This window comes from Poecile atricapillus, chromosome 24 (genome assembly GCF_030490865.1).
Source record: "Poecile atricapillus isolate bPoeAtr1 chromosome 24, bPoeAtr1.hap1, whole genome shotgun sequence".
Classification (NCBI taxonomy): Eukaryota; Metazoa; Chordata; class Aves; order Passeriformes; family Paridae; genus Poecile; species Poecile atricapillus.
This window is the reverse complement of record NC_081272.1, coordinates 6,874,681-6,902,563: the sequence shown is the minus strand read 5'-3', so window position 1 is coordinate 6,902,563 and position 27,883 is coordinate 6,874,681. Positions and strand designations below refer to the sequence as shown.

At 58.6% G+C, this 27,883-nt stretch overlaps 1 protein-coding gene across 1 annotated transcript; it reads left to right on the top strand.

Moving 5' to 3' along the window:
- Positions 1-117: 117 nt before the first annotated feature.
- Positions 118-25,773, top strand: SLC9A1 (solute carrier family 9 member A1). Its single transcript, XM_058856315.1, has 12 exons — positions 118-602; positions 17,457-17,917; positions 19,413-19,663; positions 20,150-20,367; positions 20,810-21,012; positions 21,220-21,309; positions 21,671-21,741; positions 22,176-22,349; positions 22,462-22,576; positions 22,987-23,088; positions 23,387-23,459; positions 24,090-25,773. Exons 1-12 carry the CDS (start codon positions 275-277, stop codon positions 24,410-24,412), a joined length of 2,409 nt encoding a protein of 802 aa, XP_058712298.1. The 5' UTR covers positions 118-274; the 3' UTR covers positions 24,413-25,773.
- The last annotated feature ends 2,110 nt before the right edge of the window (positions 25,774-27,883 follow it).

Sequence of the window (27,883 nt, the reverse complement as noted above, 5' to 3'; positions counted from 1 at the left end):
AGCTCCCCTCACGGCCCCATCCCCTCACGGCCCCATCCCCTCCCCTGGCTCCCGTCCCCGCCTCCCGCCCGCCGCGGCACCGCCTCTGCCGCTGCCTCCCGCCGCTGCCTCCCGCCCGCTCTGTGGGCCGAGCCCGGCGCCGCGGCCGCCCCAGCTCCGCTCGGGCTGTGGCGGGGCGGCTCCAGCCTCGCGGCCGCCCCAGCTCCGCTCGGGCTGTGGCGGGGCGGCTCCAGCCTCGCGGCCGCGGCGGCCCCGCCGCCCCCCGCCCGCCGCCATGGGCGCCGCGGCCCTGCGCGCCCTGCCCTGGGCGCTGCTGCTGCTGGGGCCGCTGCTGCCCGGGCAGGTGCTGCAGGCCAACCCCATGCTCACCTCCGAGGGCCAGCCCGCGCCGCTGCCCGGCGGGGACGTGCCGGGCTTCACCCCCGCGCCCCCCGCCGCCCCCGAGGAGATCCACCCGCTCAAGGAGCAGCCGGCCAACGGCTCGGGAGAGGGGCACGCCAAGCCCCGCAAAGCCTTCCCGGTCATCGGCATCGACTACACGCACGTCCGCATCCCCTTCGAGATCTCCCTCTGGATCCTCCTGGCCTGCCTCATGAAGCTGGGTAGGTGGGCGACGTGGTGGGGGGAGTCCGTGGGGAAGGGCCTGGGAAGTGGCCTGGAGAAGGAGGAACCCCCGGAGCAGCACAGAGCGGGATGCCCTGTGCGAGTGGGACAGACACCCCCAGACATCACAAGGAGTGACCCTGTGAGCATCTAGCACGAGGGACCCACCGAGCATCCCAGGGTGGGACCCCCCAGATGTATGGGACAGACCCCCCCCAATCATCCCAAGGAGTGACTGCTGTGAACATCCCAAGGAGGGACCCTCTCGAGCATCCTAGGGAGAGACCCCTCTGAACATTCCAGGGTGGGACCACCGCAAACATCCCAGGGCAAAATCTCCTGCACATCTTCTGCAAACCTCCCAGGCTGGCTGGGCCAGGTGGGCACTGCTCTCCCCACGACCTTGGCTCTCTGTCCTGGGCCTGGGGGACATCCCGGTCCCTCCACTCCCAGACTCCTCATCTGCGGGCCTGGAGATGCTCCTGACCCCTGCTTGGACCCGCTTTGTTTTCCTCCCTTTGACACTCAGGGAGGAAGCATCAGTTTGCTCACTTCCTCTCCAGAGCAAAGATGCTTTTTGTAACCTTGGAGAAGTCACTCAGAAACCTCCCGGTGCTTCGGCCTCCCCTTCCTCCCCCTCCGCAGTTTGCCTCTGCTGCAAAGCGTCCGGAGATTCCCGCATTACAGAGAACGGCATCGGGGCTGGAAAAGTCACCCGCTCTAGGAAAGTGTGGCTCTGCCGGGGCGGGGGTTGTTGACAAAGTGTTTTCCAAACTTCTGCAGCTGGATCAATACCAGCCAGATTTCCCCAAAGCTGAGATGTGATGTAACGGCTCCGCCAGCCCTGCTGTGCTGTCCCCAGCCTCCAGCAGTGCAGAGGTTGAGCTGGCCCCGGGCCCAGCCCTGGTGATAAAGCCGGGGGGGACAGGTGAAATGTTCGCCTCGGAGCAGGTGAGGAGGGAGGGGAGCTCTACACTCCTTCATTTTGCTCCTCCGGTGCCATCAGTGGTTTAATAACACTCACGGGGCTCTCCAGCTTGCTGAAGGAAATCTTGCTTTGGGAGCTTTTTAAAGCTGGTTCCTGTTGTAAACTGTGCCCTGTCCTGGTCTGGAGGGCTCTGAGAGACCCCCAGGAGCTCAGGTCCTTCCTGCCCAGCTACTCCTAAAATATATCCCTTCTCAGCCCACTGTGAGCGTGTGTAGGCAGGTGAAGCCCCATTTCCACAATCCCTCCTGAGTGTTTTATTTACATGCAGGGGGAGGAGTGAGAACACTTCAGACCCGGAGGCTTGTCTGGGAGACAGGCAGTCAGGACAGGGTGGAACCAGGTGGGAACCACGGGGTTTGTGCCTTCCTGGCGTTGCCCAGAAGGACCTCGGGCACGTTTAGCTGGAAGGTGCCTCTCCCTCGGGAACGCAAATCTGCTTTCGCAGGGCTCCGCTGTTGCACTGCGCCTTCAGCCCTGCTGGGAGAGCAAAGAGTGATGAAATCAGGAGTATCTGTGCGGAAGCTGGTGGAGAAAGGAGGGGCCAATGGCCTGCGGCCCTGCCGGGACGAACGGAAAACCGCGCTGGAAACAGCCAGAGTGGGCAGCGGGAAGCGGCTCCAGGGGGATGGATGGATGGATGGATGGATGGATGGATGGATGGATGGATGGATGGATGGATGGATGGATGTGGGGGGACACCACGATATCTCTGCCACTGCTGCTGTGGGAAGCTGCTCCTGCCGCCCTTGCCTGGAGTCAGGGCTCGTTTGTGCTGCAGGAAAAGTTGTGTCTGCCGGCTGTCAGGTCTTTGATGCTACAAACATTACGCAAGACTGCGTGTTTTAAGGGGTGTACTTTAAGAGAGGCTGCCCTGCAAGTTTGGCAAAGGTCTTTGGAGGTGGCAGGTGCTCTGCAGAGCTCCAGAGATGCTGACTATGCCAAAACCCACACCTTAGCTTACCTGCAGCTCTGACAGGGCCTTGACAGCAGGGTGGTCCTGGGACACCCTTTTCCTCGGCCTCCTTTCCAGGGTTTCTTGTTCCTGCTGCCTTGGCAGGTAGTTCCCAAGTTGTTGGTACAGCTCCCTCTGCTCGTGAGCTGCAAAAAACCATATCACTGCTCCATGTCCATACCCCAGCCTTGTCTATCCCACCCTGGATCCCAGGGTGTTGTTCACCAGCTGCAAATAGGCTTTTTTCCACCCAGGGACAGCTGTTGCACAACTGGGCGCTGCTGGCAGTACAACCTGGAACGGCAGGATGCAGCTCACACAGCTCCAGGCTCCCTAAACCGGGCAGGGTTTGCAGCATCCCATTTCCAGGAAGAGGGGAAGGGGGCTGATAAACAGAACAGGAGTTTGCAGTGCTTCCTCTTTCTGCTCACCCTGTCAGTGTTCATTTATTGATGCATAAGGGTGATCCAGTGAAATTCTGAGGGGACCAACATCTTCTTTTTCCAAGAGCAGGAACTCCAGCAGTGTGGACTGCTTCTGCTTTGTTAATCCCAGGGGAGAAGGGGAAGCTGGTGCTGGCTGCTTTACTTAATACTCCCATGGCGTTTTAAGGCTGTGTAGGGGAAGAGAGAGTGAGGGGCAGCTACAGCCATGTGCAAGTCACATCTGGTGGTGGTCTGGCTTTGCCAGAAGAAACCTTTGAAGCTGCAGGTTACAAGCAGACATTGTCTCAACCTGTTGTATTGTTGCAGAAGGTCAGACCTCCACGAAACACCCCAGTCAGGAGCTCCCTGTGCCCCTCTCCATGGTTTTGCAGGGACGTTATAAGGGTGCCCAGGGAATGGTTGGGAAGCTGAGGGGGTTCCCAGCAGGAGAACCTGGTTTCCTCACTCAGGGGGTTGACTTTTCGGGTCATGTGGCTCCCAAAGACATTTCGGGGAATTCAAGTTTGACTGTAAATACTTCCTCGTTTCAGGGGAAGGGAAGGAGTGAGTCAGGAATGCAAATAACAGCTTGTGGTCAGCAGTGCCTTTGCTGGCTGTGCTGGGGCTCAGCAGGCAGAGCTTTGTAGTGAGCACCAGCTCTTACCTTGGAGAAGAGCTGGGGCTACCTGTGTCTCCAAAGCCCATGCTGGCCCTTCCTTCTAAAGCTGGAGAGCAGAGAGTCATATTCCATTAGCCATCTTCTGTGGCATGTCCTGCTGTCTGTCTGCACCAAATAAATGGCTTCCCAGCGTCCCTGGAGCATCCTGGCCATCCCACCACAGCTCAAGGAAATCACAGCGTGTGGTGGGTTCCCCTTGGCTGGAAAGTAACCTAAAATTTATGTCTTGAGCCCAAGGTTTGAAAGTTGGGTGGTGTCTTTCCTTCTTTTCTCTGGGAGTCCATCTCCCCCAGATGGAGAGACACTTCATGCCAGGGCCTGCAGTGACAGATCAAGGGGAAGTGGTTTTATGGAGGCAGGTTCAGATTAGATATTAGAAAGAAATGGCTGACTCAAAGGCAGTGAGGCCCTGGCACAGGTGGCCAGAGCAGCTGTGGCTGCCCCGTCTCTGGCAGTGTCCAAGGCCAGCTTGGACAGGGCTCGGGAGCTGGGATAGTGGCAGATGTCCCTGCCCAGAATGGGAGCTGTGGAACTGGATGGGCTTTAAGGTCCTTTCCAACCCAAACCGTTCAATGATTCTGTGACTCCTGGTGCCCACCAAGCTGCTCTATCACTTTCATCCTCTGCAGGAGAAACTAGGATGGAAAAAACCCTCATGGATCAAGATAAAGCCAATTTAATAAAGCAAAAGCAAAGGTCATGTGCAGAAACAAAGGGAAACAAAAGATTTATTCTCTACTTCCCATCAGCAGATGATGTCCGGCCACTTCCTGGGAAGTACCTTCAGGAGCATAGTGGCAGCTCCGGAAAGCGAATGTCGTAATTAGAACTGCCCACCCTCTCTTCCTCTTTACTCTTTGCTTTTATGTGGTGTGGAATATCCCTTTGGTCAGCCTGGGACAGTCCCAGCAGTGGGGACCACTGCTGCCCACCCCCAGCTCCTGGTGAGGGACAAATATTGGGGGCAGCTTTGATGCTGTGAGTGGCGCCCAGCAGCAGGCGAAGCACAGGGTGTTATCACCCCCCTCCAGCCACGACAGAGGCTCTGCACTCTGAGAGCTGCCGTGGGGCAGCTGAACTGCAGCTCAGCCAGGCCCAGGGCGTGGGGACATCACTCCCTGTGTGCCCAGGCTGGTGACCGTGGCCGAGGGTCCCCACGAGGCAGCGCTTCACAGCTGAGCTCCTCCGCCCGCCGTGCGCCAGACGCTGCTGGGTCTGGAGCTGTGGCACTCACTGAGTCACTGCTCTGTCTCCTCTTCCCCCTTGGCAGCGCTGCTGTGTCTGGGGTGTTCCCTGCCCCCCCAGACCGAGCTGCCAGACTGGTGCTCGCAGAACTGTCCCTGTTGTGTCCCCACTGCATCCCCACTGCGTCCCACTGTGTCCCCACTGTGTCCCCACTGCGTCCCCACTGTGTCCTCACTGCATCCCCACTGTGTCCCCACTGCATCCTCACTGCATCCCCACTGCGTCCCACTGCGTCCCCACTGCATCCCCACTGTGTCCCACTGTGTCCCCACTGTGTCCCCACTGCGTCCCCACTGTGTCCCCACTGTGTCCCCACTGCGTCCCCACTGCATCCCCACTGTGTCCCCACTGCGTCCCCACTGCATCCCCACTGCATCCCCACTGCATCCCCACTGCGTCCCACTGTGTCCCCACTGTGTCCCCACTGCATCCCCACTGCGTCCCCACTGTGTCCCCACTGTGTCCCCACTGTGTCCCCACTGTGTCCCCACTGCATCCCCACTGCGTCCCCACTGTGTCCCCACTGTGTCCCCACTGCATCCCCACTGTGTCCCCACTGCGTCCCCACTGTGTCCCCACTGTGTCCCCACTGCATCCCCACTGTGTCCCCACTGCGTCCCCACTGCATCCCCACTGTGTCCCCACTGCATCCCCACTGTGTCCCCACTGTGTCCCCACTGTGTCCCCGCTGTGTCCCACTGTGTCCCCACTGCATCCCCACTGTGTCCCCACTGCATCCCCACTGCATCCCCACTGTGTCCCACTGCATCCCCACTGTGTCCCCACTGCATCCCCACTGCGTCCCCACTGTGTCCCCACTGCATCCCCACTGCGTCCCCACTGTGTCCCCACTGTGTCCCACTGCATCCCCACTGTGTCCCCACTGCGTCCCACTGTGTCCCCACTGTGTCCCCACTGTCTCCCCACTGTCTCCCCACTGTGTCCCCACTGCATCCCCACTGTGTCCCACTGCATCCCCACTGTGTCCCACTGCATCCCCACTGTGTCCCCACTGCATCCCCACTGCGTCCCCACTCTCTGCTTGTTGGGCTGGTGGAGAAGGAGCTGTGGATGGAGCCCGGAGCTGTGCCAGGGTGGGTTATGTGGGGACACGCTGGGGAGCTCTGGTGTCACATCTCAGCCTGCTGAGCCAGCGCAGCGCCGGTGCTTGGTGACACTCCCTGCGAGAGCACCAATGGTCCCCAGCACTGCTGCGCTCTGAGAGCACAAGATTAAGGAAGCTCTCTCAGAGCCTGTGAGCTGGTGATAGGAGCTGGGAGAAGAAGGGCAGAACATGATGGGTGCAGATGGGGTTTTGGAGCCTCACAGAGGCTCAGGGCATGGGAGGTGGCTCCTGCGCCTGGAGAAGAGACAATTTCAAAATTGCCAGAGAAATGTTTGTAGAAGCTGGTGGCTGCTGGCTGGCAGCGAGATTTGGGTGCTGAAACTCTTGGGTGCTGAAGCACTTGTGTGCTTTTCAAATGTTTTTATCAGCCCACATCCCTGCCCTGAAATCGTGGCTTTTGTGGCCACCCCGAGGTCTTACAGAGCCCTGCGAGTTGAGGAACTCGAGGATTCCTTTGGGCAAGGGTTGATAAGCAGGGTGAGAAACCTGCTGTGGTGGTGGCACTGGATAGAAGAACTGGATCTCGAGACCAGACACAGCAGAAACTCCCCGGAGCAAAGCCACTGCGTGGGGACACCTCTGCCAGTGCCACCTGCGAGGGTGGGAGTGGGACAGCAAAGGAGCGTCCCCAGAAGTGCTTTGCTCGGTGTTCAGACGTGGTCTGACACGCAGGATGGATGTGCTGGGGTTATCTGCCACCCCCAGGGTGGCTTCTCTGGGCATCAGGATGGCTGGGCTGGGCTGGCTTTGCTGGGCTGGCTTTGCTGGGATGGCCATCAGCAGATCCAGGCTGCTGGAAGGGGCCGTTCCTGCTGGATCCTGGGCCTGGATCCCGCGGGTTCCCTCACTCAGCTGGAGGGAAATGTTTGTCTCATTCTTGGTGGGGATGTTTATCTTACAGCCTGGCTCATCATGTGTTTACTGCAGACACTGTGGTGGGAGAGCTCTGAGATCACCCCAGTGTCCCCACTCGTCTGAGGGAGCTGTTCCAGGGGAGCTGGGCTTTGGTGGACGATTGTTCAGAAAGGATTTTGAGGTACTGCTGCAGCTGGTGCCGCAGCAGTGTAAATTGTCGTGACAGTGAATTTAAACAGTCTCTTCCAATGCAAACTTGTTGCATTCCCACTTCCTTATTGGGGGATGATCCAAATACAGGCTCTGGCTCCCTTTTCTCCTGCTTTGCCATCTCAGAAAGAACAGCCACAACATTTATTTTTTCCTCCCTGATCTGTGCATCACTGGTGTCTGAGCTAAAAAACATCCAAACTGTTCCCTCCACAGATCTGAGAAAACCATTAGTTTAATTATGGCTGGAAGAGTGAAAGGTTCCTGCTGTGAAATAGGGGATGGTGACAGAGTGGGAAAGGCAGAACAGGTCTGTAATCACAGCCATTCCTCCCTGGTGAGCCCTAATGTCCATTAAGGCAGGATTACACTCCGTTGCAGCCATGGCTTTGCTCCCTGCAGGGACCCTGTTGCCTGTGGCAGCTTCTGGACCTCGAGGCCCTCAGGAACCAAAGCTTTTTTCATCCCATTTATCAACAGCCTGAGAGAGCTGATGGTCAGGGATGGGCTGGCTTCCATCAGCCAGCTGATGGGTGTGGGTGGAATTTGGGGTGTGGATGCTGCAAGTCCTGTGGCAGCCCAAGCCCAGATTGGTGCTTGCCTGGCTCTCAGGGAGATGTCGTGGCACTGTTCCTCCCCTGAGACCTCCAGGTGACCTGGGGTGGTTTGTGGGGTAACAGCAGAACAATATTTGGCCTGTTTGGTTCACATCTTTTCTCCCAAATTGCTCAATCAGCCAACCACAGCTTGTCCACCCTACCCAGAGATGTGAGTTCCCTTGGGAATGAGTGGGGTGGAGGACAAATCTTTTGTCTGCAATTAATGTAGCTAAATAGTCTCCTTTGGGGTTTGAGAATTACACATGGCAGAAGGGAAAGCCAGGAGGTGGTGGAGGGCAGAGAGTCATTCTTGGGGTGACAATAATCCTGTAGCACAAAGGGACTGTGGCCCCTCTTGTGCAGAACCAGCACACGCATGTCTGGAGCACTTGCACAAACAAGATGCTCATTAGGCTTGCAAGTAAATACTTCTTTAACATAATCCTTCCCTTTTTCACTCCTGCAAGCCCTGGTTTTGGCTGTAGGTGCAGAGGTGATGGGGGCTCTGAGCCTGTCCCAGGGTCATGCAGGGCTTTGCTTTGCTGCAGCATCGTTGGAGCTGTGGGCAGTGACAGAGGAAGAGCAACAATGGCGATGAGTTACTGCAGCTGCCTTGTAAACATTTGGTTTCTTCTATTTTTTTCTTCTGCTTTGGGTCCCCAAGGCCTAATTTTTTCAAATAAAACCCAAAGTCCACACGGAATACTCTGTGAAAACACAGCCTTGCTGAGCAGAGCCAGAGCTGGGTTACACCTCATCCCCCCCTCTCTTCCCTGGGCTGCCTGAGTCAGCAGCAGCTTTTCCTCACCCATTGGGGCTCAGAACTGCCAGTGTAGGTTTGATGAAATCCTCTGTGTTTTGAGATTAGGGCCAGACAGCTTCCAAGGGAACAGCAGAGGAGCAGGGGACGGCTTGAGTTGAACCAAGTGTCGGGGGTTGATCCTCTCACTCCACCGAGGTGCCCCCATCTGTTCTCCATGGTGTTGGATATTCCACAGACTGCCTGATTTTACAATGTCTTCCAGTTGTGTGTTAAATCTTGTCACGTTCTGTCCTTTGGCTCTTTCCAGGGCCAGCAGAACTCGCGTGTTTCTGCTTGGGAAGGAATGAACCAAGTGGAAAGCTCGGCAGACAGGCGTGCACACACTCGTTGCTGCCTGTTTGTCAGAAGAGGAAAGATCCAAGGCTGATCCTGGCCTGGAGTGGAGCAGAGAATGAATCTGGTGGTGCATCACCTCTGGTGGTACAAAAATCTGGTGTTACATCAGCCCATGCCCATGGGTTCCTTCCCAGAGCCTGCCTGCACAGGCAGGGCACCACTAAGGCTCATTTGAAGTTGGGGTGGTGTTTTGAGTGGAAAGTTGAAGAATGTAAAGTACTTTTTTAAGTCAGAAGAGAACACAAGCGTTTTCTTGGGTCTCCCAGGGGTGACTCACAAACATCTCAGCATCCAAGGTCTTTATCTCCAGAAAGTTGCAATACAATCGACCTCCAGGGACAGCACTTAAATCCCACTTAACTGAGGGTGCTGCTAGGGAAATAATTCCCCTCTCTTGTGCAAGGCACACATTTGCAGAGCAGACACCCTGTGGCAGCAGTTTATTTCCAGTGCCTGGAATTATTCTGCGTTTTGGAGTCACGACATGTTAAATCTTAATGATGGATTTGGAGAGAAGGCAGCTTCCCACCCCGCTGCTGGAGATTTATTTAACAGCAGACACACCAGGGACAGATTCAGGCACACAGAGGCCTTTAAGGAGAAGGTGTTTGCAGCCCGGTTAGTGCCTCAGTTTCCCTTGGGAACGCTTTTCCCACAGCAGCCTGTGTCCCTGGGGGTGACTTTGCAAGGAGCAGCTCCTCTCCTGTCTCAGCTGCTCCCAGGAGCTCGGCTGGTTCTGGGGGGAATCCTGACTGGGGATGGGGATCTGTGTGCTGGGGGAAAGGTGACAGTGGCTGGGTGTTTGTGCTGGCTCCAGACACATTGCTGGCGTGTGCTGGGAGTGGTGTCACTTTGTCTGGGCTTGCAAAGCCCGGTAGTAATCAGTGCTAATTGCAATTACCTCCTCCCTGCTGTCCGAGTGGATTCCAACAGGTTATTTCCTGAAAAGCTTTTGTTTGTCTTTCCTGCCCCTGTTCCTGGTAGGAAATCTGCCCTTCCTGGGAAGGGCGATTGGCATCATTCTGCCTGGGGAGTTTGTCTGTGGTCACCTCAGGCTGGCTCAGGTTTAACTTTCCTCAAAGCTTCGAGGGTCAGCAGGAGCTGGGGATTAAATGCTGTGTCCTGTGGTTGAGCTTAAGGAGCTGGGAGAGCAACTGGAGCCTTATTTTGGGTGACCAGCCACTGTCTCTTTGCATCACCTTGAGTCCCTTCTGCTCCAGAGCATCCATCTACATCCATCCATTTCTGCACCACGCAGATGTTGGAATAGAATGGGAGGATTCTATTCCAGAAATCCCCTGGCACTGACCCCTCCTAACCCAGCTATTCATGGCATCCAGCGCCTTGTAGCAGCTGAAGGAATCTGGGAAGAGCCTGGCTGGTGAGACTGAGTTATGTTTAGCTCCTTGTCCCTTTCCCTGAAGCTAAAGAAGTTTTTCTGGACCTTAAATCTCCTCAAAATGCAGAAGTCCAGCTGCTGTCACTGTTTTGAAGGATATAAACCTGGGTGAGGATGCTGTTGCCCTGTAGAAAACTCCATTTTCCAGGCTAAATGAGCCATGCCAAGAAGATCCCAGCCTTGCAGGCCTGGCTGTGAGCTGCACCCATCCAGAGCTGGTGGGGAGAAGCCAAAATGAGTCCTGAAAGAGCAGCAGCAGCAATCTGGTGGCAGTTTGTCCCCGAGTGCCCGGCTCCTGCTGGGTGAGTGCCCTGGGCTGGTGAAGATTCACGGTCCCGCCCTAGAAGAGCTGTGTGGAGCCTGCCCAGGGGCTGTGAGCAGGTTTGGTGGTGCCAGGCTGTGGTTTGGGAGAGGCTCTGGAACGAGCCCGTTGGAGGAATGCTGGCAGCAGTGATCAGAGTCACCGGAGTCACCGGTGACACCAGAGCCTTGACCGGCTTCCCTTGGCATCTTGGCCGAGATGGGGCAGCTCTAGACCTGGGGGGAGGTAGAGGAGAGCTGCTCTGTGCACAGCAGGGCCTGGAAGGGGATTTTTCAAGCCTTGAAGCCTCTCAAGCCATCGCTGCTCATTGGTTCTGTGTTTTCCCTCCCTGCTTGGAGTGCTGCAGCCGTGGGGTGACAGTCCGAGGGCCCTGGGTCTCTCAGTGTTTAATGGCAATTAGGTCTTTATTAATTGTGCTTTTCTTGCAGAGTGTCCTTGGCTTCCCTTCTGGTGTGAAGGAGAAGCATTATCTAAACACAGGACTGGAAATTGGGAGCTGCTGGGTTCTCACACCAGCTCTCACACCATTCACTTGGGGACTTGGGCAAGTCCATTTAATGTCTTTTGTCTCTCATTTCCTTTTTACAGCTGGGAGGAAATTAATACCAACTCTGTAAAAGACTCCCAATTGATCTGTTAATTTCTTGTGAGTGCTTCAAGATAAAACCAGGCTACGTGCTCTTGCTGCCCTCAAAGAAAAATGTGTCGAAGTGTTTCTGCTAAAGGCATCTGTCCATGGATTGTTCTCAGGGCACGTTGTGGTTGTGTGTGGGCACCCTCTCCTCCCAAGAGGCTGCTGCTCCATCCCAATCCTTTCCAGGCTCGGGGCAATGAAGTTTAACTGGGAGGAATGGCTGGCAGCTCTTTGGCTGCAGGCCCTGCAGTGTCTGCTTTGGATCACGCAAAAGGTTCACCAGGCTTCTCTGAGCTGTCCCAGGTGTTTGGAAAGAGAGGACGCAGCCCCTTTGGATGGGGGAGATGCAAAGCAAGGAGCAGCCACCCATCCCTGTGCTGGAGGGAAGAGTGGGTGCTGAGCCTGGATCGGGCCTGGGGAGGAGATGTCGGTGTTTTATCGTTCATTCCCTGTGTAAACAGCTCATTTCTGTGTACACGGCAGGTTCTGGCAGGCTGGAATCCAGGGTGCCTGCGGATGATTCAGAGCCGGGATCACTGCGTCCTCTCCTGCTCTGCAGCACTGCAGCGCTGCCAGGGCCCCAGCACACCTGCAGCACTCACAGCCTCCCCTGCAGCCTGCCCGGAGTGTGCAGCAGGAGGGAAAGGGGATTTGCCTTTCCAGGGGGAGGGTGTTGCTCCTGCAGGGTGTCAGGAGCTGGGCTCGTCTGCGTGCGGCTCCCGGCTGCTGCTGCAGGACAGTGAAGCTGTGAGACATCACAGCCCTGCTGCACCTGCCTGCCAGCTCCTCCTCACACCAGGATCTGTTGTTTCTCAGGGATGAAGGGCTCCTGCTTTGGCTGATGTGGCTGCACCTCAAGAGCTCCACCAAGCCGTTCCTCTCGAGTCTGTGAGGAGCCAGCTCAAGTTGTGGCTGCTTGGCTGAGCTGTAGCAAGGCTGGTACCTGGCAGTGTCTGTTTTTTGTCCTGTGGCTTTCAGGTTTTGAGTCACCCAAGGGCTGGTCTGATGCTATCAACCCTGTTCTTATCTTCTGCAAAGCAGGCAGGGTCCAGCCAGGTCACCTTCCCACACACACCTGCCTTGCTGGAGGCACGGGACTGGGGGAACTGGGGCTGTACCAGGCAGGAACTCCTTCCATTTGTGCCTGGGTTGTTTGCATTAGGTGGGAAGGAGGGGTAAAACCAGGGCCAGCTGGGTGGCTGTGAGGTGGGGCCAAGCTGGGTGAGCCAGGTCTGTAGGCACAGGGGTCATAATGTCACACCGAGGGAAAATAAAACTGTCCCTTCCTCATCTGGCAGGGGGTCCTAATGGCTCCTGACTGTGACAGGATGGCTTTTGGGGACACTGTGTGCAGTCCAGCTGCTCAGGGTCACAGCCAGGCTCTGCTGGGCTCCTTGGTAGCCAGACCCTGGGGGGACCAGCCCAGGGCTTCATCCCATCCCACATGGGTGAAGTTGATCCTGGCTCCTGAACATGCCCAGAGGCTGTGGGGCAGTGCTGGATGCTGATGGGTTTTAACCAGCCTGGTTGCAGCCCCTGCCCACCCGAGTTTGGGGTGCAGGAGTGACCCCAAAATCAGGGCTGGATGTTTTGCTTTTCCCTTCTCCCTGTGCTGGCTTTGGCCGCTGTGCCCATGGCGAGGTTTGGAGGGCGGCTCTGTGGCCCTTGTGTGGGATCTGCATTCACTCAGTGACTCACAAAAAGCAGCATAAATTAATTACCTTCCTGGTTCTTGGCTTTGCTTCGTAATTAGCGACAACAAAATAATGAGGCTTGAATGAAACATTTGGTTTGTTCTGGAGGAAATTGTTTTGCTAAGAAGCACTTTCTGTACCTGTGTCTTAACACAAAAAAACAAGAAGTCAGCTTCTCACCAGGAAATGGCATTTTGGGGTGGAAAATCAACGCTTTTCCGTTTTGGACATTGAAGCCACTGGGTGCTTAAAAGGTTGCCCAAATCAACCCAAGCTGAAACCAACCCAAAAAGAGCGGCAGGGGAGCACTGGGGTGACCTGGACCTGCATTCAAACCCTGCCTGCTCCCTGGTGAGACAGAAAAGGGTTTGGCAAAGCCCAGCCTGCGTCATGGCCCCACATGCGCCCTCCCAGTGGGATGGCTGTGGGAATAAGCCAGGTTGGAGCTCTGTGGGGCTGGGATTTCAGGACATGTGGTGAGGTAGGAGCTTGTGAGAGGCAGTGAATGTAATTTAAGTGCAGCGGTTTTACCCCCTCTCCTGGCAGGGTGACACGAGCCGTGGCCTCACTCTATTTATAGGTGTAAATCACCAGCTATTTAATTCCTTTTGAGCAAGTTCAATTTTCCTCCCCTTCCCTCGAGGCTTCCCCGTTACATCTGGTGCAGCTCTCTCCGTTCTCCTTGTTCCCTGTCTTTGCAGGGAGCCGCTGGATCCGGCTCCATTTTCCAAGGGAGAAGCACAGCAGGGCTGAGACATCCCTTCATCCCCCGATGGCCCTGCAGAGAGAGCCCGGCTGATCTTCAGGCAGGAGAAGTCCAGTGTGGGTTTTTTCTGAGGGCAAAGGATAAATGGAAAGAAGCTGCAGCCAATCTCTGGAGGACTGGGATGGATTCTGCTATGGGTGCCCGTTGCAAAATGTTCTGTCACTGCATCACCATCCTCACAGGGCTTTAACCCTGCTGGGGTCTTACCCCATCCTCCCAAAACACAGCGTGGGAATGCCAGATCCCAGGGAATGCCAGATCCCAGGGGCTTGGAGCTCTGCAAACCCTGGAGCCCAGCCCAGCCCTCCTTCCCTCCCTTTGCTGCTTCTCCGACACGAGAAGGGAGGGGATGGTGCTGAGTCACGGCTCTGTGGATCGCTTGTCCCCAGGGCTGGTGACACATCTCTGATTCTGGGGTTCAGCCAGCAAAGTGTCAACATGTGGGGGCTCTTGGTGGTGCCTGTGTCACACGGGAATGTGGGAAGGCATCCACACCTGCCTGCATCCCTCACCCCGGGATTGCTGCTGCCCCTGTTAGGGCCAGCCCAGCCCCTGCCAGCCTGCTGTCCTAAAGGGTTAAAGTGGCCTTTGGAGGGCCCTGGCGCTGTCAGGCTCGTGTGTCTCCTCCAGCCCCGCTCTCTGCAGTGTCCTTCAGAAGGGCAGCCCTTCTGAGCATGCCTGCTCCCCTCGCCCTCCTTCCCACACCCTGCTCCCTCTCCAGGGCTCCCCGGTTCCACACGTGGAGCCTCCCTGCAGCCCCAGGCAGCAGCCGGGTCCCCAGGGCTGCAGACAGCATCACCCCGGGGGCTTCACCACCCCCTCACCCAGACTGCCCCTCCATCTACCACCTCCTTCCCGAGCAGAGCCCTGGGGCTGGGAGAGCTCCTAACCCTGGTTAATAATTGAGAGATTCCTCTGTGCCCGCCTGCTGCAGCCTGCAGCTGCTGCAATAAGCCTGGGAAGCCTGGGAGGATGGGGAGTTTGTGTAACCACGCTCCTTTCTCACACCTCCTCTTGCCTGACAGGCATCCTGCCGGGAGCATCCTGCCTTTCCCAAGGCCGTGTCCGTGCGTGGGTGCTTGGGAATCTGGGGTGAAACCTCAGGAGCATCCGGCTTAACCATGAGCGTGCCGAGCTCTTCCAGCCGTGCTGTGTGCTCCTTCCCCCTCCCTCCTTCCCCAGCTCCAGCTCTAAACACCAACCAAATGGGTTTTCTTCCCTCCTCCTCAGAACAAACTTTGTCAGCACCAGCTTTCCCTGCCCAAAATCTCTTTAATTTGAAGGATGGGATTTCCTCCAGATTTTCAAGTGCTTGGACTGTAGTGAAAACTGGGATTCCCGTCCCTGATTCCTTTCTGCCTCAACTGAAGGAATTGCTGAGCACCAGTGGAGCGATCCCTGTGTGTGCCTTGCTGGGCACGTGGGAGCTGGGTGCGTGATGTGGGCAAGAACTGTTTTAATAAGAACTATTATCTCTTGGATTTCCTTTTCTGTGTTTGCTCAAGCCCTTGAGTGTGTGTTTAACTCAACTGTCTCACTCTTAATGGCTGTGCTGGTGTTTGATGCTGGTGAGAGGGAGCTGCTCCTATGGAGTTTGTTTTCCAAAGGAGGAAGCTTGGGTGACTGTGCCCCTTGCTGGGAATTTAGGGATTTGGGGTCATATTATTATTTTTTTTTAAATTATCATCTTTAAAGCCATTATCAAGGCTTATTCCCCTTTCTGCTGCCCCTGTATGTGCCTGTGGCTCGGCATCCTCCTCTCCCAGCATCCTGCCATAGCCTTCCTCATCTTCCAGCAGGGAGCTGCAGGCACAGGGCTGGGATCAAAGCTGTTCATCCCTGCCTGGCCTCATCCCCACAGTGAGGACGTTCCTTCCCATCACCCCCATCCCAAAGTGGGATGCTGGCTCAGCACTCAGACCAGGATCCCACCAAAGGATTGGTACCAGTGAGCTCTGGGATGCTCTAAAAATACTCCACAGAGCAAGCAGGGAGCAAAAAATGGCTGAGATTCAGTGAAATTAAAGGCATAATTAAAATGCAGCCCGTGTAAGTGTATTTTTAGGGCCCTACAAAAAAGCTGTAAACCATTGAATTCCCATCAGCACACGAATGTTCCAGTTTAATGGAATCCTGGGGCCTGTGGGGAAGAAGTGAGAGATGCTTAATTGTCAGTGTTTGTGTTTTATTCATGATTGAACATACTTAGCAAGCAAAAACTGATCTGCTGTTGGCTTCTCGCTGCTTATGTGGCTTTAAGCCTTATTCCAGCCAGAAATTGCCCGGTGTGCTGGAAGGGTCAGTGGTTCCCGGTGTTTGCATGGGCTGTGCACAGAAAAGGGATTATCACCTCCCCTCCCACAGGGAGCTCCGTGCCAGGGCTGCCTTGGGGTGCTCAGAGCTTGTGTGGGCTCCAGGGGATCCAAAAAAGAAGAAAAATCCCATGTGGGTAAATGAGGAAGCGCATCCAGACTGGGAAGTCCCCGAATGCAGGTGTTGGGAGAGGGTTTGGATGTTCCCATCTCCTCCCCACCTCTCCTTGTGCCTGTGCCGGAGCCATCGAGCTGTTTGCTTGGGATTGCTGCTGCTGTGGTGAAGCCAAGGTAGGAGCCAGACTCCTTCCAGCACCGCTCCAGCACCAGGGACCCTTTGGAGCAGCTGGAATGGCTCCCAGAGCCTCGGCTGTGATGAGTCCTCTGGGCTCGCCCGTGCTGGAGCCCAGCTCGCAGCTCAGGTGGGATCTGGGGCCAGAGTCCTTCGGGAGGGACTGTGGCAGTGTGGCCTCTCCCCTGGGAGCTGGGCTGGAGCTTTGCACAGGTGGAGGAGGGATGGGCCGGCCGTGTGCAGGTGTGGCCCCTGCGGGCTCGGGGGGAACTGGCTCGTTCTGGAGGGGATTTAATCTGTTGAGGAATTGCTGCAGATGGCATGGCCGGAAGGAACGGAGGAACACGGCATGCCAAGGCAGGGTTCCTTATTTTAAACTGCTTCCCTTGCCAGGGAACAAATATGCCTCACTTCAAAATAATAATTATAAAGCCTGGGAGAAGATCCAGGGAACCCAGAATCCTTCTGTGGGTGTTGGTGTGCTGGCAGATGCCCGGCTGGGGCGGGAATGTCATCCCAGCGGGTCACGGCTGGCTCAGAGACCTGCATTTGGAGTTGTGCTGTGGCTGAAAAAGGGGGAAATGTGTTCCCTGTTACCTTGCACCGCAAGGATGCATCCTGTCCCTGCTGCAGGCACCGTGTAAAACCTCCAGGAAGGAGAATTGCATCCTGAAATGCAGCAAGCAGCGGCTGCCCTGCTTGTGCTGTGCGTCAGGGATGCCCAGGGATGGGCGCTGTGCCTGGCACTGGGAAGGGTGGCACTGGGAGGGCAGGCTGCTGTCTGATGGGAGAGAAATGCCACTGCCTCGTGTGCCCGGGGTCAGAGCTGGAGCCAGGGACAGCTCATGTGGAGGGATCAGAGCTGGAGCCATGGACAGCTCATGTGCAGAGAGCTGCCTGTGCCACAGGGCTGGGGTCCACCGAGAGACCCTGGGGTGTCCCAAGGGTGGCTGTCACCTGCTGCTGGCACTGAGGGGTCTGGCCTGAGACCAGCAGTACCAGGGTCTGGTTAAGCTGCAGTTTCCACTTGACAGAGCAGGGCAGGAAGGGAAACTGAGGCACACAGGTAGTGATAGATCACAAGGAGTGCAGGGAGGGCTGGGAGCTGGTCCCTGACTCTGGCAGGGGTGTCCCCCTGCAGACAGCACCCTCCATTCCTGTAGCCAACGTGTGTCTTCGTCTGTCCTTCTCTCCAGGCTTCCACGTGATCCCGTCAGTGTCCAGCATCGTTCCTGAGAGCTGCCTGCTCATCGTGGTGGGCCTTCTGGTGGGGGGGCTCATCAAAGGGGTGGGTGAAAAGCCCCCCATCCTCAAGTCGGATATCTTCTTCCTCTTCCTCCTCCCCCCCATCATCCTGGATGCCGGCTACTTCCTGCCCTTGCGCCCGTTCACCGAGAACCTGGGCACCATCCTCATCTTCGCCGTGGTGGGGACGCTCTGGAACGCCTTTTTCCTGGGGGGGCTCATGTATGCCGTGTGCCAGCTCGGCGGGCCTGGCCTCAACCACATCGGCCTGCTGGCCAACCTGCTCTTCGGCAGCATCATCTCGGCCGTGGACCCCGTGGCCGTGCTGGCCGTGTTCGAGGAGATCCACATCAACGAGCTGCTGCACATCCTGGTCTTCGGGGAGTCCCTGCTCAACGACGCCGTCACTGTCGTGAGTGACCCCCCCGGGAGCGGGGTTTGCTTTGGGGCAGGAGCATCTCAGGGCAGCGGGGTGGCAGCTGGCAGGGCTGTTCCAAGCTGCCCAGTGCCTCCCAGCAGCTCCACCAGGCCAAAGCTGGTGCAGGTGCAAGAGGTGGAGGGTTAGAGCACCACAGAGGTGGGTTGAGGTGAAGTGTTTCCCTTGGTGGGCTGGGGAGGCTGAGGGCACGTGCCCTGTCAGCCTCCTGGTGCCACGGGCTCTGGGGATCTGCTCTCCTGGCTGGAATTGCTGCTGTGTGCTCGTCCTGCCAGGGGAAGCGTGAGGGTCTGACACTGGGTCAGGCAGTGCTGCCATGCAGCTGCTGCTCCATCTGTCTGCTTTCACATGGTCACCACTGCTGTCCTCCAGCTCCCAGGAGGTGGGAGGCCAGGACATCGGCCACGGCAAAGGGGAGAACTGGAGGGGCTGAAGCCAGGCTGGCATCCCACCTGGATCACCCCTCAGCCCCATTCCAAGCTTTGCAGGGACCTCTGGGAGGTGGGGCCAGGCCTCCTCCCTTTCCAGAGGACATCACTGTCCAGGTGCTGGATTAGCCATCAGCATGGCCTTCTCCTCTCTGCAGAGCTGACCTCTAAATTGACTTCTAACCCGCTGCTTTTTCCTGGCTCTTTTCCCATATCCCAGCTGTCCATTTTGGAGCTGGCTGCTCAGCCCCTGCTGACAAGGTTCCTGATGACAAAGAACACTCTGTCCTGCCATGGGGCTCTTCCCAGGCGCTTCTCCCCCATTTTTCACCAGAAAGGTGCCTGCAGGGTCTGTGTCCCCACTCTCATCCCTGGGGAATGCTTTTGTCTGCCCCTGTCCCACCCAGGGCCTGGCAGTGGCAGGCAGGAGCTGGCACCTCGCCCTCTCCCTGCCTGCAAGTGCTGCTATTCCTGCAGGGTGCCCTAAATCCTGTTCCCCATCCTGACACGTGCTTTAACATCTCTGCAGTGCCTGGGGCTGGGAGAAGGCAACACAGCCCAGAGTCATTCCTTCAGGTTTCCCTCAGCTGCAGAAGCTGCCTCAAGGGTTTGGGCTCTTTGGGCTGTGCAGGGCAGATGGTGGCTTTTCTCTCTGTGCATCTGTCAGGAGTGCCCCAGCCTGGGTCTGTCCTGACATGCTTGTTGGGAAAACAAGAACAGCCTCTGGCTGGTCACCAAAGGCCCTCCTGGGGCAGCTGGAGAGCAGAGCTGTGCCAGACACATCTTTGGTGGCACTGTGTCCCTGTGGGCACAGAGCACAGGGAGCTGCTCCCCCTGGGTCTGTGTCTGGCACAGCAAAGCACCAGCAGCTGGTTTTGGTGTGAGCCTTGGTCAAGCACAGGACCCAGCTCAGGGTCACCAAGCACTGGCACAGCTCAGCTCAGGTGTGCTGCTCTCCCAGGGGAGGGCTCTGTGCAGGTCTCCTCCGAGGTGTCTCTTTCCAGAGGGACAGTTTGAGCCCTGCTCTCCTTTCTCCCTGCCAGGTCCTCTACCACCTCTTCGAGGAGTTTGCCAGCTTCGAGCAGGTGACCATCCTCGACATCATCCTCGGCTTCTTCAGCTTCTTCGTGGTGTCTCTGGGCGGGGTCTTGGTGGGCGTCATTTACGGGGTGATCGCTGCCTTCACGTCCCGCTTCACCTCGCACATCCGCGTCATCGAGCCCCTCTTCGTGTTCCTCTACAGCTACATGGCCTATCTGTCAGCTGAGCTCTTCCACCTCTCGGGCATCATGGCGTGAGTTGGCACTGGGGGAGGAGGACAGGAGCTGCTCCTGTCCCCAGGACCTGGGGGAGGATTTCCTGGCTGTCACCACGGTCTGGCTGGCCCAGCGTGGTCAGCAGGTGCCCAGTGAGACCCCGGTGGTGTGTTTGGGCTGGGATATGCAAGGAGGCACATGGGAGAAGTGAGTCTCAGGAGTTGTCCCTCAGATCCCAGGGTGCTGGCAGGCTGTTCCCGTTCTCCCAGGCACACAGGAGCAGGCAGGGCCTGCTGAGCACTCAGGACCACGTGGGTTTGTGCTCCAGTGCTCACTCCTGCCCTGCCAGGGGAAGGAGAAACCTCGTGTTGCCTTCTCTGGAGGCCTTGAATATTTGCTGGTGGTTCACAAGGCCTGTCCTGCCCTGGAGTTTGGTGTCAGAACACAAAATGCTGCTGCAGGGCCAGGGCTTGTCACTGTCCCCGTGTCCCCATGGCTGCTGAGGGCCCCAACCTCACCCCCAGGCTCATCGCCGCCGGCGTGGTCATGCGGCCCTATGTGGAAGCCAACATCTCCCACAAGTCCCATACCACCATCAAGTATTTCCTCAAGATGTGGAGCAGTGTGAGCGAGACCCTCATCTTCATCTTCCTGGGTGTCTCCACCGTGGCTGGTCACCACTACTGGAACTGGACCTTCGTCATCAGCACGCTGTTCTTCTGCCTCATCGCCAGAGTGCTGGGTGAGGTGTCAGTGTGGTGGCAAGGTCCTTGGGGTGGTAAAAGAATCATGGCATGGTTTGGGTTGGAAGGGACCTTAAAGCCCATCTCGTTCCAGCTGCCATGGGCAGGAACACTTTCCACCATACCAGGTTGCTCCAGGCCCTGTCCAGCCTGGCTTTGAGTGGCCATGTGGGTCGTGGTGAACTCTCAGGGCCAGGATGGGGAGGCTGGAGATGACTGGGTGGCACTGCTCCACCACGGGCATCATGCTGGTGGTGGGTGCTGTGGGGCGATGGGGCTAAGGCCGTGGTTGTGCCAGACATGGGGTGGAAGCTGCTCAGGGATGTTGGGATGGGCAGACAGCTCTCACCTGCACCCACGGCCCTGAGGGGCTGCAGGGTGGGCTCTTTGGGACTGGAGGGGATCCTTGACCATTCACACAGGACTGTGCTGCTCCTCCAGGCGTCCTTGTCCTCACCTGGTTCATCAACAAGTTCCGAATCGTGAAGCTGACGCCGAAGGACCAGTTCATCATCGCCTACGGGGGCCTGCGGGGAGCCATCGCCTTCTCCCTCGGGTACCTGCTGGACTACAAACACTTTGGCATGAGGGACATGTTCCTCACAGCCATCATCACTGTCATCTTCTTCACCGTTTTCGTGCAGGTTGGTGGCACTCAGAGGGAAAGGGGGCTCTTCGTGGCCGTGTGGAGAGTGGGGAGCCCATCCCCAGCCTCCATCCCTGACCCTGTCACTGTCCCGCGTCCCCAAAACGCTGCACAGTGACACCAACAGCAGTTTGGCTTTACTGAGCCCATCCCACTCCCACCACTGTGCCTTGGGCAGAGGTGTGACCCCCCTCCCCCTCCCCAGGGCATGACCATCCGGCCCTTGGTGGATCTGCTGGCTGTGAAGAAGAAGCAGGAGACAAAGCGCTCCATCAACGAGGAGATCCACACGCAGGTAACGCGCTGCTCCGGCCGCCCCGCGCGCTGCCTTAGCCCTCTGCTCTCTCTGCTTCTGCCACTCCACCACTGTCACTGGGACCTGCCCCTAAATCAGAGCCCAAGGTAAGGGGGGACAGAGCGAGGGCTCTCCCCTGTCTGTGTCGTCCAGTGCCAGCTCTGACCCAGACCCCACAGTGCCTGCAGAGCCAAGCCCGGTTGTGTGGGTCCATCCTGCCCTCCCAAAGCCCATCCTGGACCCACAGCCCTGATTTTCCACACCCTGAGTGCCCTCCCCATGTGTCAGTGTGGGTGTCAGGGGATGGAGAGGGTGGGCAAGAGCCCTCCGAGCTGCTCACGCCTTGGACCATCTCTTCCAGTTCTTGGATCACCTTCTGACAGGGATTGAGGATATCTGTGGTCACTATGGACATCACCACTGGAAGGACAAGTGAGTGGGGAGGTTGGTGGCCAGGGAAGGGTTTCAGTCACCACCCAGAAGGTTCCACAGCTCCATGACAGGCTTTTCCCTGGGCTTTAATATCCACACTCACCGTGGGGAATTACGGCCCTGGACTGGGAGCAAGTGGGGCTGCACCTCTTGGCCACACCACCCACAGCAGGCCCATGGCAGGGTGGGAGCTGCCAGTGGCCAGTCCCTGCTGGAGCTCAGGACCATCCCCAGTGGGAACCAGCAGGTGCTGGGTGTTGTGGAGACACCCTGGCTTGGGAGGGATTGAGGGAAGCCTGGCCTGAGCCGTGCTGGTTGAACTGGGCCCAGCACTGACCCCAGCAGTGCTGTCCTGGGCAGGGCTGAGGAGTGGGGACCAGGGCAGGGCCAGGGCTGACCTGTGGCTGCTCCTCCTGTCCCTCATTCCCGGGAAGGCTGAACCGCTTCAACAAGAAGTACGTGAAGAAGTGCCTGATCGCGGGGGAGCGCTCCAAGGAGCCCCAGCTCATCGCCTTCTACCACAAGATGGAGATGAAGCAGGCAATTGAGCTGGTGGAGAGTGGGGGCATCGGCAAGATCCCCTCTGCCGTCTCCACTGTCTCCATCCAGTGAGTTCCCTGCCCTGGGCACCCTCCCATGGCACCCTGAGTGCTCCTTGCCGCTGGCCACAGGGCAAGCAGCCCTGCGTGGTGTGGCTCTGAATCCTGTCTGTCCCTGCAGGAACATCAACCCCCAGAGCCTTCCCTTGGAGCGCGTCCTTCCAGCCCTGTCCAAGGACAAGGAGGAGGAGATCCGGAAAATCCTCCGCACTAACCTGCAGAAAACCAGGCAGAGGGTGAGGTGTCCCCTGGCAGCGTGTGTGTCCCCTTCAGCTTCAGCTGGGCATGGCAAGGACACTGCCCACCAGACACCCTCAGCTGGGCCCTTCACCCCTTCTGTCCCTGCTGTGCCCTGTGCTCCTGGCCTGACTCTTCCCCAGGAGGCTTTTCCTCCTGGGATGGTGCTGGGACAGTCTGAGGGGGAGGTTGATTTGGTCAGTGGCTGAACCCAACCTTTAAACCCTCGTTGGGCCAGGGTGGGTGAGGATCAGGCACCCCGTGGTGGCACACAAGGGCTGAGCCACAGGCCTGCTCTGCCCACTGGTGGCTGTTTCATCCATCTCCAGGAAGAACGGGGCTGTGACCTTTCTTTCCCTTTCCATGTGTGATTTTTAACCCATCCCCTTTTCTTGGCATCTCTTCCCAGCTGCGATCCTACAACCGGCACACGCTGGTGGCCGACCCCTACGAGGAAGCCTGGAACCAGATGCTGCTGCGGAGGCAGAAGGCCCGGCAGCTGGAGCAGAAGGTGTTGGGGGAGCACCAGGGCGGGGATGCTGCCAGGGCTGGGCAGGACGGGGGCCAGGGGAACTTCCAAGCCTGGGAAGGCACAGGGAGGGGGCTGAGGTTCAGATGACAGAGGGTGACCCCAAAGCCTTGGGGGTCCTCTGATTGCCCCAGGCTCCAGGCATGTCCCTGGAGCGTGCCTGGGAGGATCTGTGCCTGTGTCCTCTGCATCCCACTGCTGCTCCCTTGTCTCCTGTGGTTCCCTGCCTCCCTCCCCCCTGCCCTGGCCGTGCCATGACGATGCCTTGCTCCCGTTGCAGATGAACAATTACCTGACGGTGCCAGCACACAGGGTGGACTCGCCCACCATGTCCCGGGCTCGCATCGGCTCAGGTAGGTGGGAAGGAGCTGCACCAGGAGCACTTGGAGCTTGTGCTGTCCTGCACCTCCTCAGCTCCCTGTGGCTCTCCAGCCCCGACCATCCCACACCCATCCAGCCAAGCCCCAGAGGGTTGCTGCTCCCAGCAGAAGCACCCAGCTCTCTTCCCAGCACAATTCCCACTGGGAAGTCAGGTTGGGCAGTCTCTCCAGAGCTCAGCTCGCTCCATTCACGCAGCCACATCTCCGCCCGTGCCCCTCCCAGCCCTCCCCGGGGGAGGGGATCAGGAGCGTTTAGCCCCGAGACCCGTTGCCAGTGGATTCCCAGTTTGTCCATCACACATTTGCTTTGACGCCCTCTGTTCCTCGTGTCCCGGGTGTCCCCTCCCGCTCCGGGGACAGGCTGTGGGCTGTGACGCGGCTGCGGAGCCGGTGGCTCATCAGCAGAGGGCAGCTTCGCCCTTCCCAGGAGCCGGGCTGCCGGCAGCTCCAGCTGGCATGTGGGAATAGGGAAAAGGAATTACACCGCTGAACTGGAAATCAGCGAGACAGCCCGGGCAGCCCAGCCCCAAACAAACATCTGGGGTGCATCACCGGGGGTCCCTGAGACCCCTCTTCCCTGGCTGACCCCTCTGTGCCTCCCAGACCCGCTGGCCTACGAGCCCAAGGAGGACTCGGAGAACCTGCCCATCATCACCATTGACCCAGCCTCACCGCAGTCCCCGGAGTCCGTGGACCTGATGAGCGAGGAGCCCAAGGGCTGCAGTGGCCTCCCACCCTCTCCCGAGGAGGATGAGGAGGGGCTGGTGATGCGGGTGAAGGAGCCTTCCTCCCCGGGGACTGACGACGTCTTCACCCCGGGGGCCAGCGACAGCCCCAGCAACCAGCGCATGCTGCGGTGCCTGAGCGACCCCGGCCCGCGGCCCGAGCCCGAGGAGGGGGAGCCCTTCATCCCCAAGGGCCAGTAGCTGCTGGCACAAAGCCTCCAAATCGTTTCTCTCTCTTCATTCGTTTGTTCTTTGCTCTCCTTTTTGGTTTCTTGTCACTACACACCGGGTTCAGGAAGGGGAGACTGTCCTGGATGGACTGGGATTGCCAGGACAGCTCTGCCCAGCGAGCCCTGGGCTGGCCCCAGCGAGCAGGGAAGGAGCCCTGGGATGCCCTGGGCTCCTTGGGCAGCGTGGCCTGGGGGCGATGGACAATTTTCCGCCCGGGATTGGGATTTGCAGGTGCCTCTCAGCCCCCAGGGGGCTCTCCCAGAGGTGCCCACCCACTCAGGACCTGCGGCCGGCTCTGACCAGGGGTGTCCACAGTCCCCATGGCACAGCTTCCCCTCTCCCTCGTGTGTGACCGCCCCTGCCTTGCTCCGGAGCGGAGAGATGGGCCAGCAGGAGCTGTCACCTGGCACACGCAGCTCCCCCTGCACCCTCCCAGGCACCTCGGGCTGTGCCGCTGCTCCTTGCCTTGGCAACCTCCCTGTGGGACCGGCTGTGCCTGGGATCCTCCCTCCTGGCCTCACATTTCATGCCAGGCCTTCTCAAATAAATATTCTAGAGCCATGCAGGGGGGGAGCTGGGACCCCCTCGCTTTGAGCAGCCTCTCCATCCCTCCTGGAACTGCTGTCACCTGTCCCCATGGGGACCCTCCGCCAGCCTCGGCCCCTTGCCCTGTGCCAGCGCGGCAGCGGCTGCTCCTTAACCAAAGACGGGGCCTGGGGCGTGCCAGGGGGGATTTGTCCCCCTGCAACCGAGAGGAGCTGGGGGAGAGCCAAGTGCCAGCTCCCCCAGCCTGGGGACACGTTGGATCCGGAAGGTTGGCAGCAAGGGGGCGGCTGGGGGTGCTGGAAGGACCCGTCTTTCCCTAAGGCTTGGGAGGGGTCACTGGTGTTCCGGTGGCTCGCAGCCCTCCCCAGGCTCGGGGCTGTCCTGTCTCTGTCACCTTGTCCCCCTGTGCCAACCGGCCCCCGCCTGCGCCACCCTCGCCGTGGGTAGCGCGGGGTGCTCACCGCCCCCTCCTCTTGCTGCTGCCCCTCCCTGTGCCGTGCCTTGCCACGCTCTGCCCCGCTGCCTTGGTGGGCGCCTGTCCCACATCCCACCCGCTCCACATCCCGCTGGGACCCCCAGCTCCGGCACCCGCGGGGCTCCGTCACCGGGGCGAGCGCCCGCCTCGCTGCCTGCGCCTGCCTGCTGCCCTGCTCTGTTTCCAGGAGGAAAAAAAAAGCAATGGAAATTCTCTTGTATAAAAAGGAAAAAAAAAAAAACCAAACCCACATGTAAAGAGATTCTTGGTTTTTATCATAAATATTCTAATAAATTAATGTTAATTTTTAGTGGGGGTTTTTCCAGCTGTTCGGACTCCTGCTGCTGCCACACGGTCCCCGCTGTCCCAGAGGAACAAGGTGGCTGGGATGGAGTTTGCTTCTCACCCTTCTGCAGTGGCCCAGGGACAGCTGCAGCCCCATCCCAGGGGGACGTTTAATTTCCCAGCTTTGGCGAAGACAGAGGCCCAACAGAGCCCAGGCTCCCCAGTGTGTGGGTGCGTTGGGAAGGTCTCCCGAGGGAAGGTCCTTTTCCCGGGGGATGGATCACCCTGCACAGCCCCGGGATGCCGGCCCGTGTCCCGGCATGGCTCTGCCCATCCCGAGCCCGGAGTGTTGTCCCTGGGGAGGAAGGGGCAGCACCTGCCTGGTGCTGGCTCTGCAGCAGGGCTTGGGGGGGAGAAAGGTTCCATCCCCGGGGGAACATCTGAGCTCTGGTTTCCTTCCTGGGTTTCGCCAGGAGCCGAGGCTGGAGCTGAGCCCTCGCAGAGGAGCCAGTTCCCAGCAGCATCCCAGGACTGCAGAGAGGGAGGAGCAGCACCAGAACCCAAAAACCCCAGGATCCACCTTCCAGCCTCAGCAAGAATCCCCCCTGCAGGGCCAGGGGTGTCCCGGGGCAGCCGGAGCCCCTCTCGGGGGAATTGTGAATGTTCCGTGGCTGCAGATGGAGCCGTGACTCAGCCCCCAGCCATCCTGCGCTCGCCTTGCTCACCTGCCCAAAATACCTGAACCCGGGGTCCCCCTGGCCTGGGGCGGGGCTCGGCTGGCTCACCCCGCTGCAGGGGTGGCCCGGGGGTCCCTGGGCAGGATGAGGTGGCCGGGGATGTGGGGCAGTGGCAGTTTGGTGTGTGCCACCCCTGCGTCCCCTGGTGTTGTTTGTCCCCAGGGCAGGGGGACACCAAACAGGAGGATTTGGCAGGAACGAGCAAAGCCCGGCCGTGGCTCCATCCTCACCGGGGGAGAGCAGCGGCTTTGCCGTGGCGGTTCCAGGGCGGTGCCGGACGCTGCCCACCCCAGACTCGGGGCACAGCCCCGGGCAGTGCCCGGGTCACTCACCTGCCCACGTGCCGGGGAGCATCACCTGCAGCCCGGCTTCAGTCATGCCTTTAGAGCTCCCCAAACCGAGGCATTTCCAGGATATTCTTGTTTCTGTCTCAAAGGGTGAGTAACCTTTTTTAATGAGGGAGGACTAATGATCCCTCCAGGCCTGGGCTGTCACCACTGAGCCACTGCCAGAGCTGATGCCGTGCTGAGGCTGGAGGTGGATGGGCCCGGTGTGGCCCCCCCGGCCCCACGGTGCTGGCAGTGATGTCTTCTCCCTGTGTGTCCCCCCGGGCCCGTGTCCCCCTCTGCCTCCCAAAGCAGCTTTGGACCTTGGTGGTGGCACCGAGGACAGGGAGAAAAGGGGCTCTGAGCAGGATGACCTTGACCTTCCACGGGTGTGCCATGGTATTTACATCCCTTCCTCAGCCCCCATCCGTCAGGGTTAGAGATCTGCTGCCTCTGCAGCAGGCCAGGAAACTGCCCCAGCCAGCAGCTGGGCTTTCCTGTGCCTCAGTTTCCCTCTGTGGTCCAGCACGAAGCCTGGGGTGCAGCAGGTGGCAGGAGGGGAGTGACTGTCCCCATGGCCCCAGCAAGGACCGAGAGCCCTTGAAAAGCCCATGAAATCACTCCCGAGTCACCAACTCCAGGCTCAGCAGCCTCCAAGGCAGCGCTCCCAGCTTTCCCAAGAGGAGTGGCCGGAGCAGCAATGGGACAGGGTGTCCTGGAGCTGCCACCACCCGCAGCTGCGCTCAGGTGTCACCCGGGGCCCAAAAACCCAAAGCAAAGGGAGTGGCTGTGCTCCCTGCCAGGCCCAAATTAGTGGCACTGAGACGTTCATCCCCTGCCACGGCCGTAAAGGCACAAATCGTGCCAAGGAAAACAGCACCTGGTGTCACCGGGAAGCCTGGGGACACACGGGTCATGCTGCCAGGGGACAGGGATGTCCCCAGCCAGTGACACCCCAGGGGAGATTCAAGGTGGGGCCACATCAGTGCTGGGGCCACGTTGCTGCTGTGTCCCTGTCCCCACAGCCTGGCGGTGCCGTGTCCCCCCCCACTCCCCGGGCAGCATTTTGCAG

Excerpts from the sequence above, each read along its gene's own strand:
- SLC9A1 (XM_058856315.1), top strand. The coding sequence starts at position 275 with ATGGGCGCCGCGGCCCTGCGCGCCCTGCCCTGGGCGCTGCTGCTGCTG. Across the intron at positions 603-17,456 it reads GGCCTGCCTCATGAAGCTGG|GCTTCCACGTGATCCCGTCA; the intron begins GTAGGTGGGCGA and ends CCTTCTCTCCAG. Across the intron at positions 19,664-20,149 it reads CACCTCTCGGGCATCATGGC|GCTCATCGCCGCCGGCGTGG; the intron begins GTGAGTTGGCAC and ends CCTCACCCCCAG.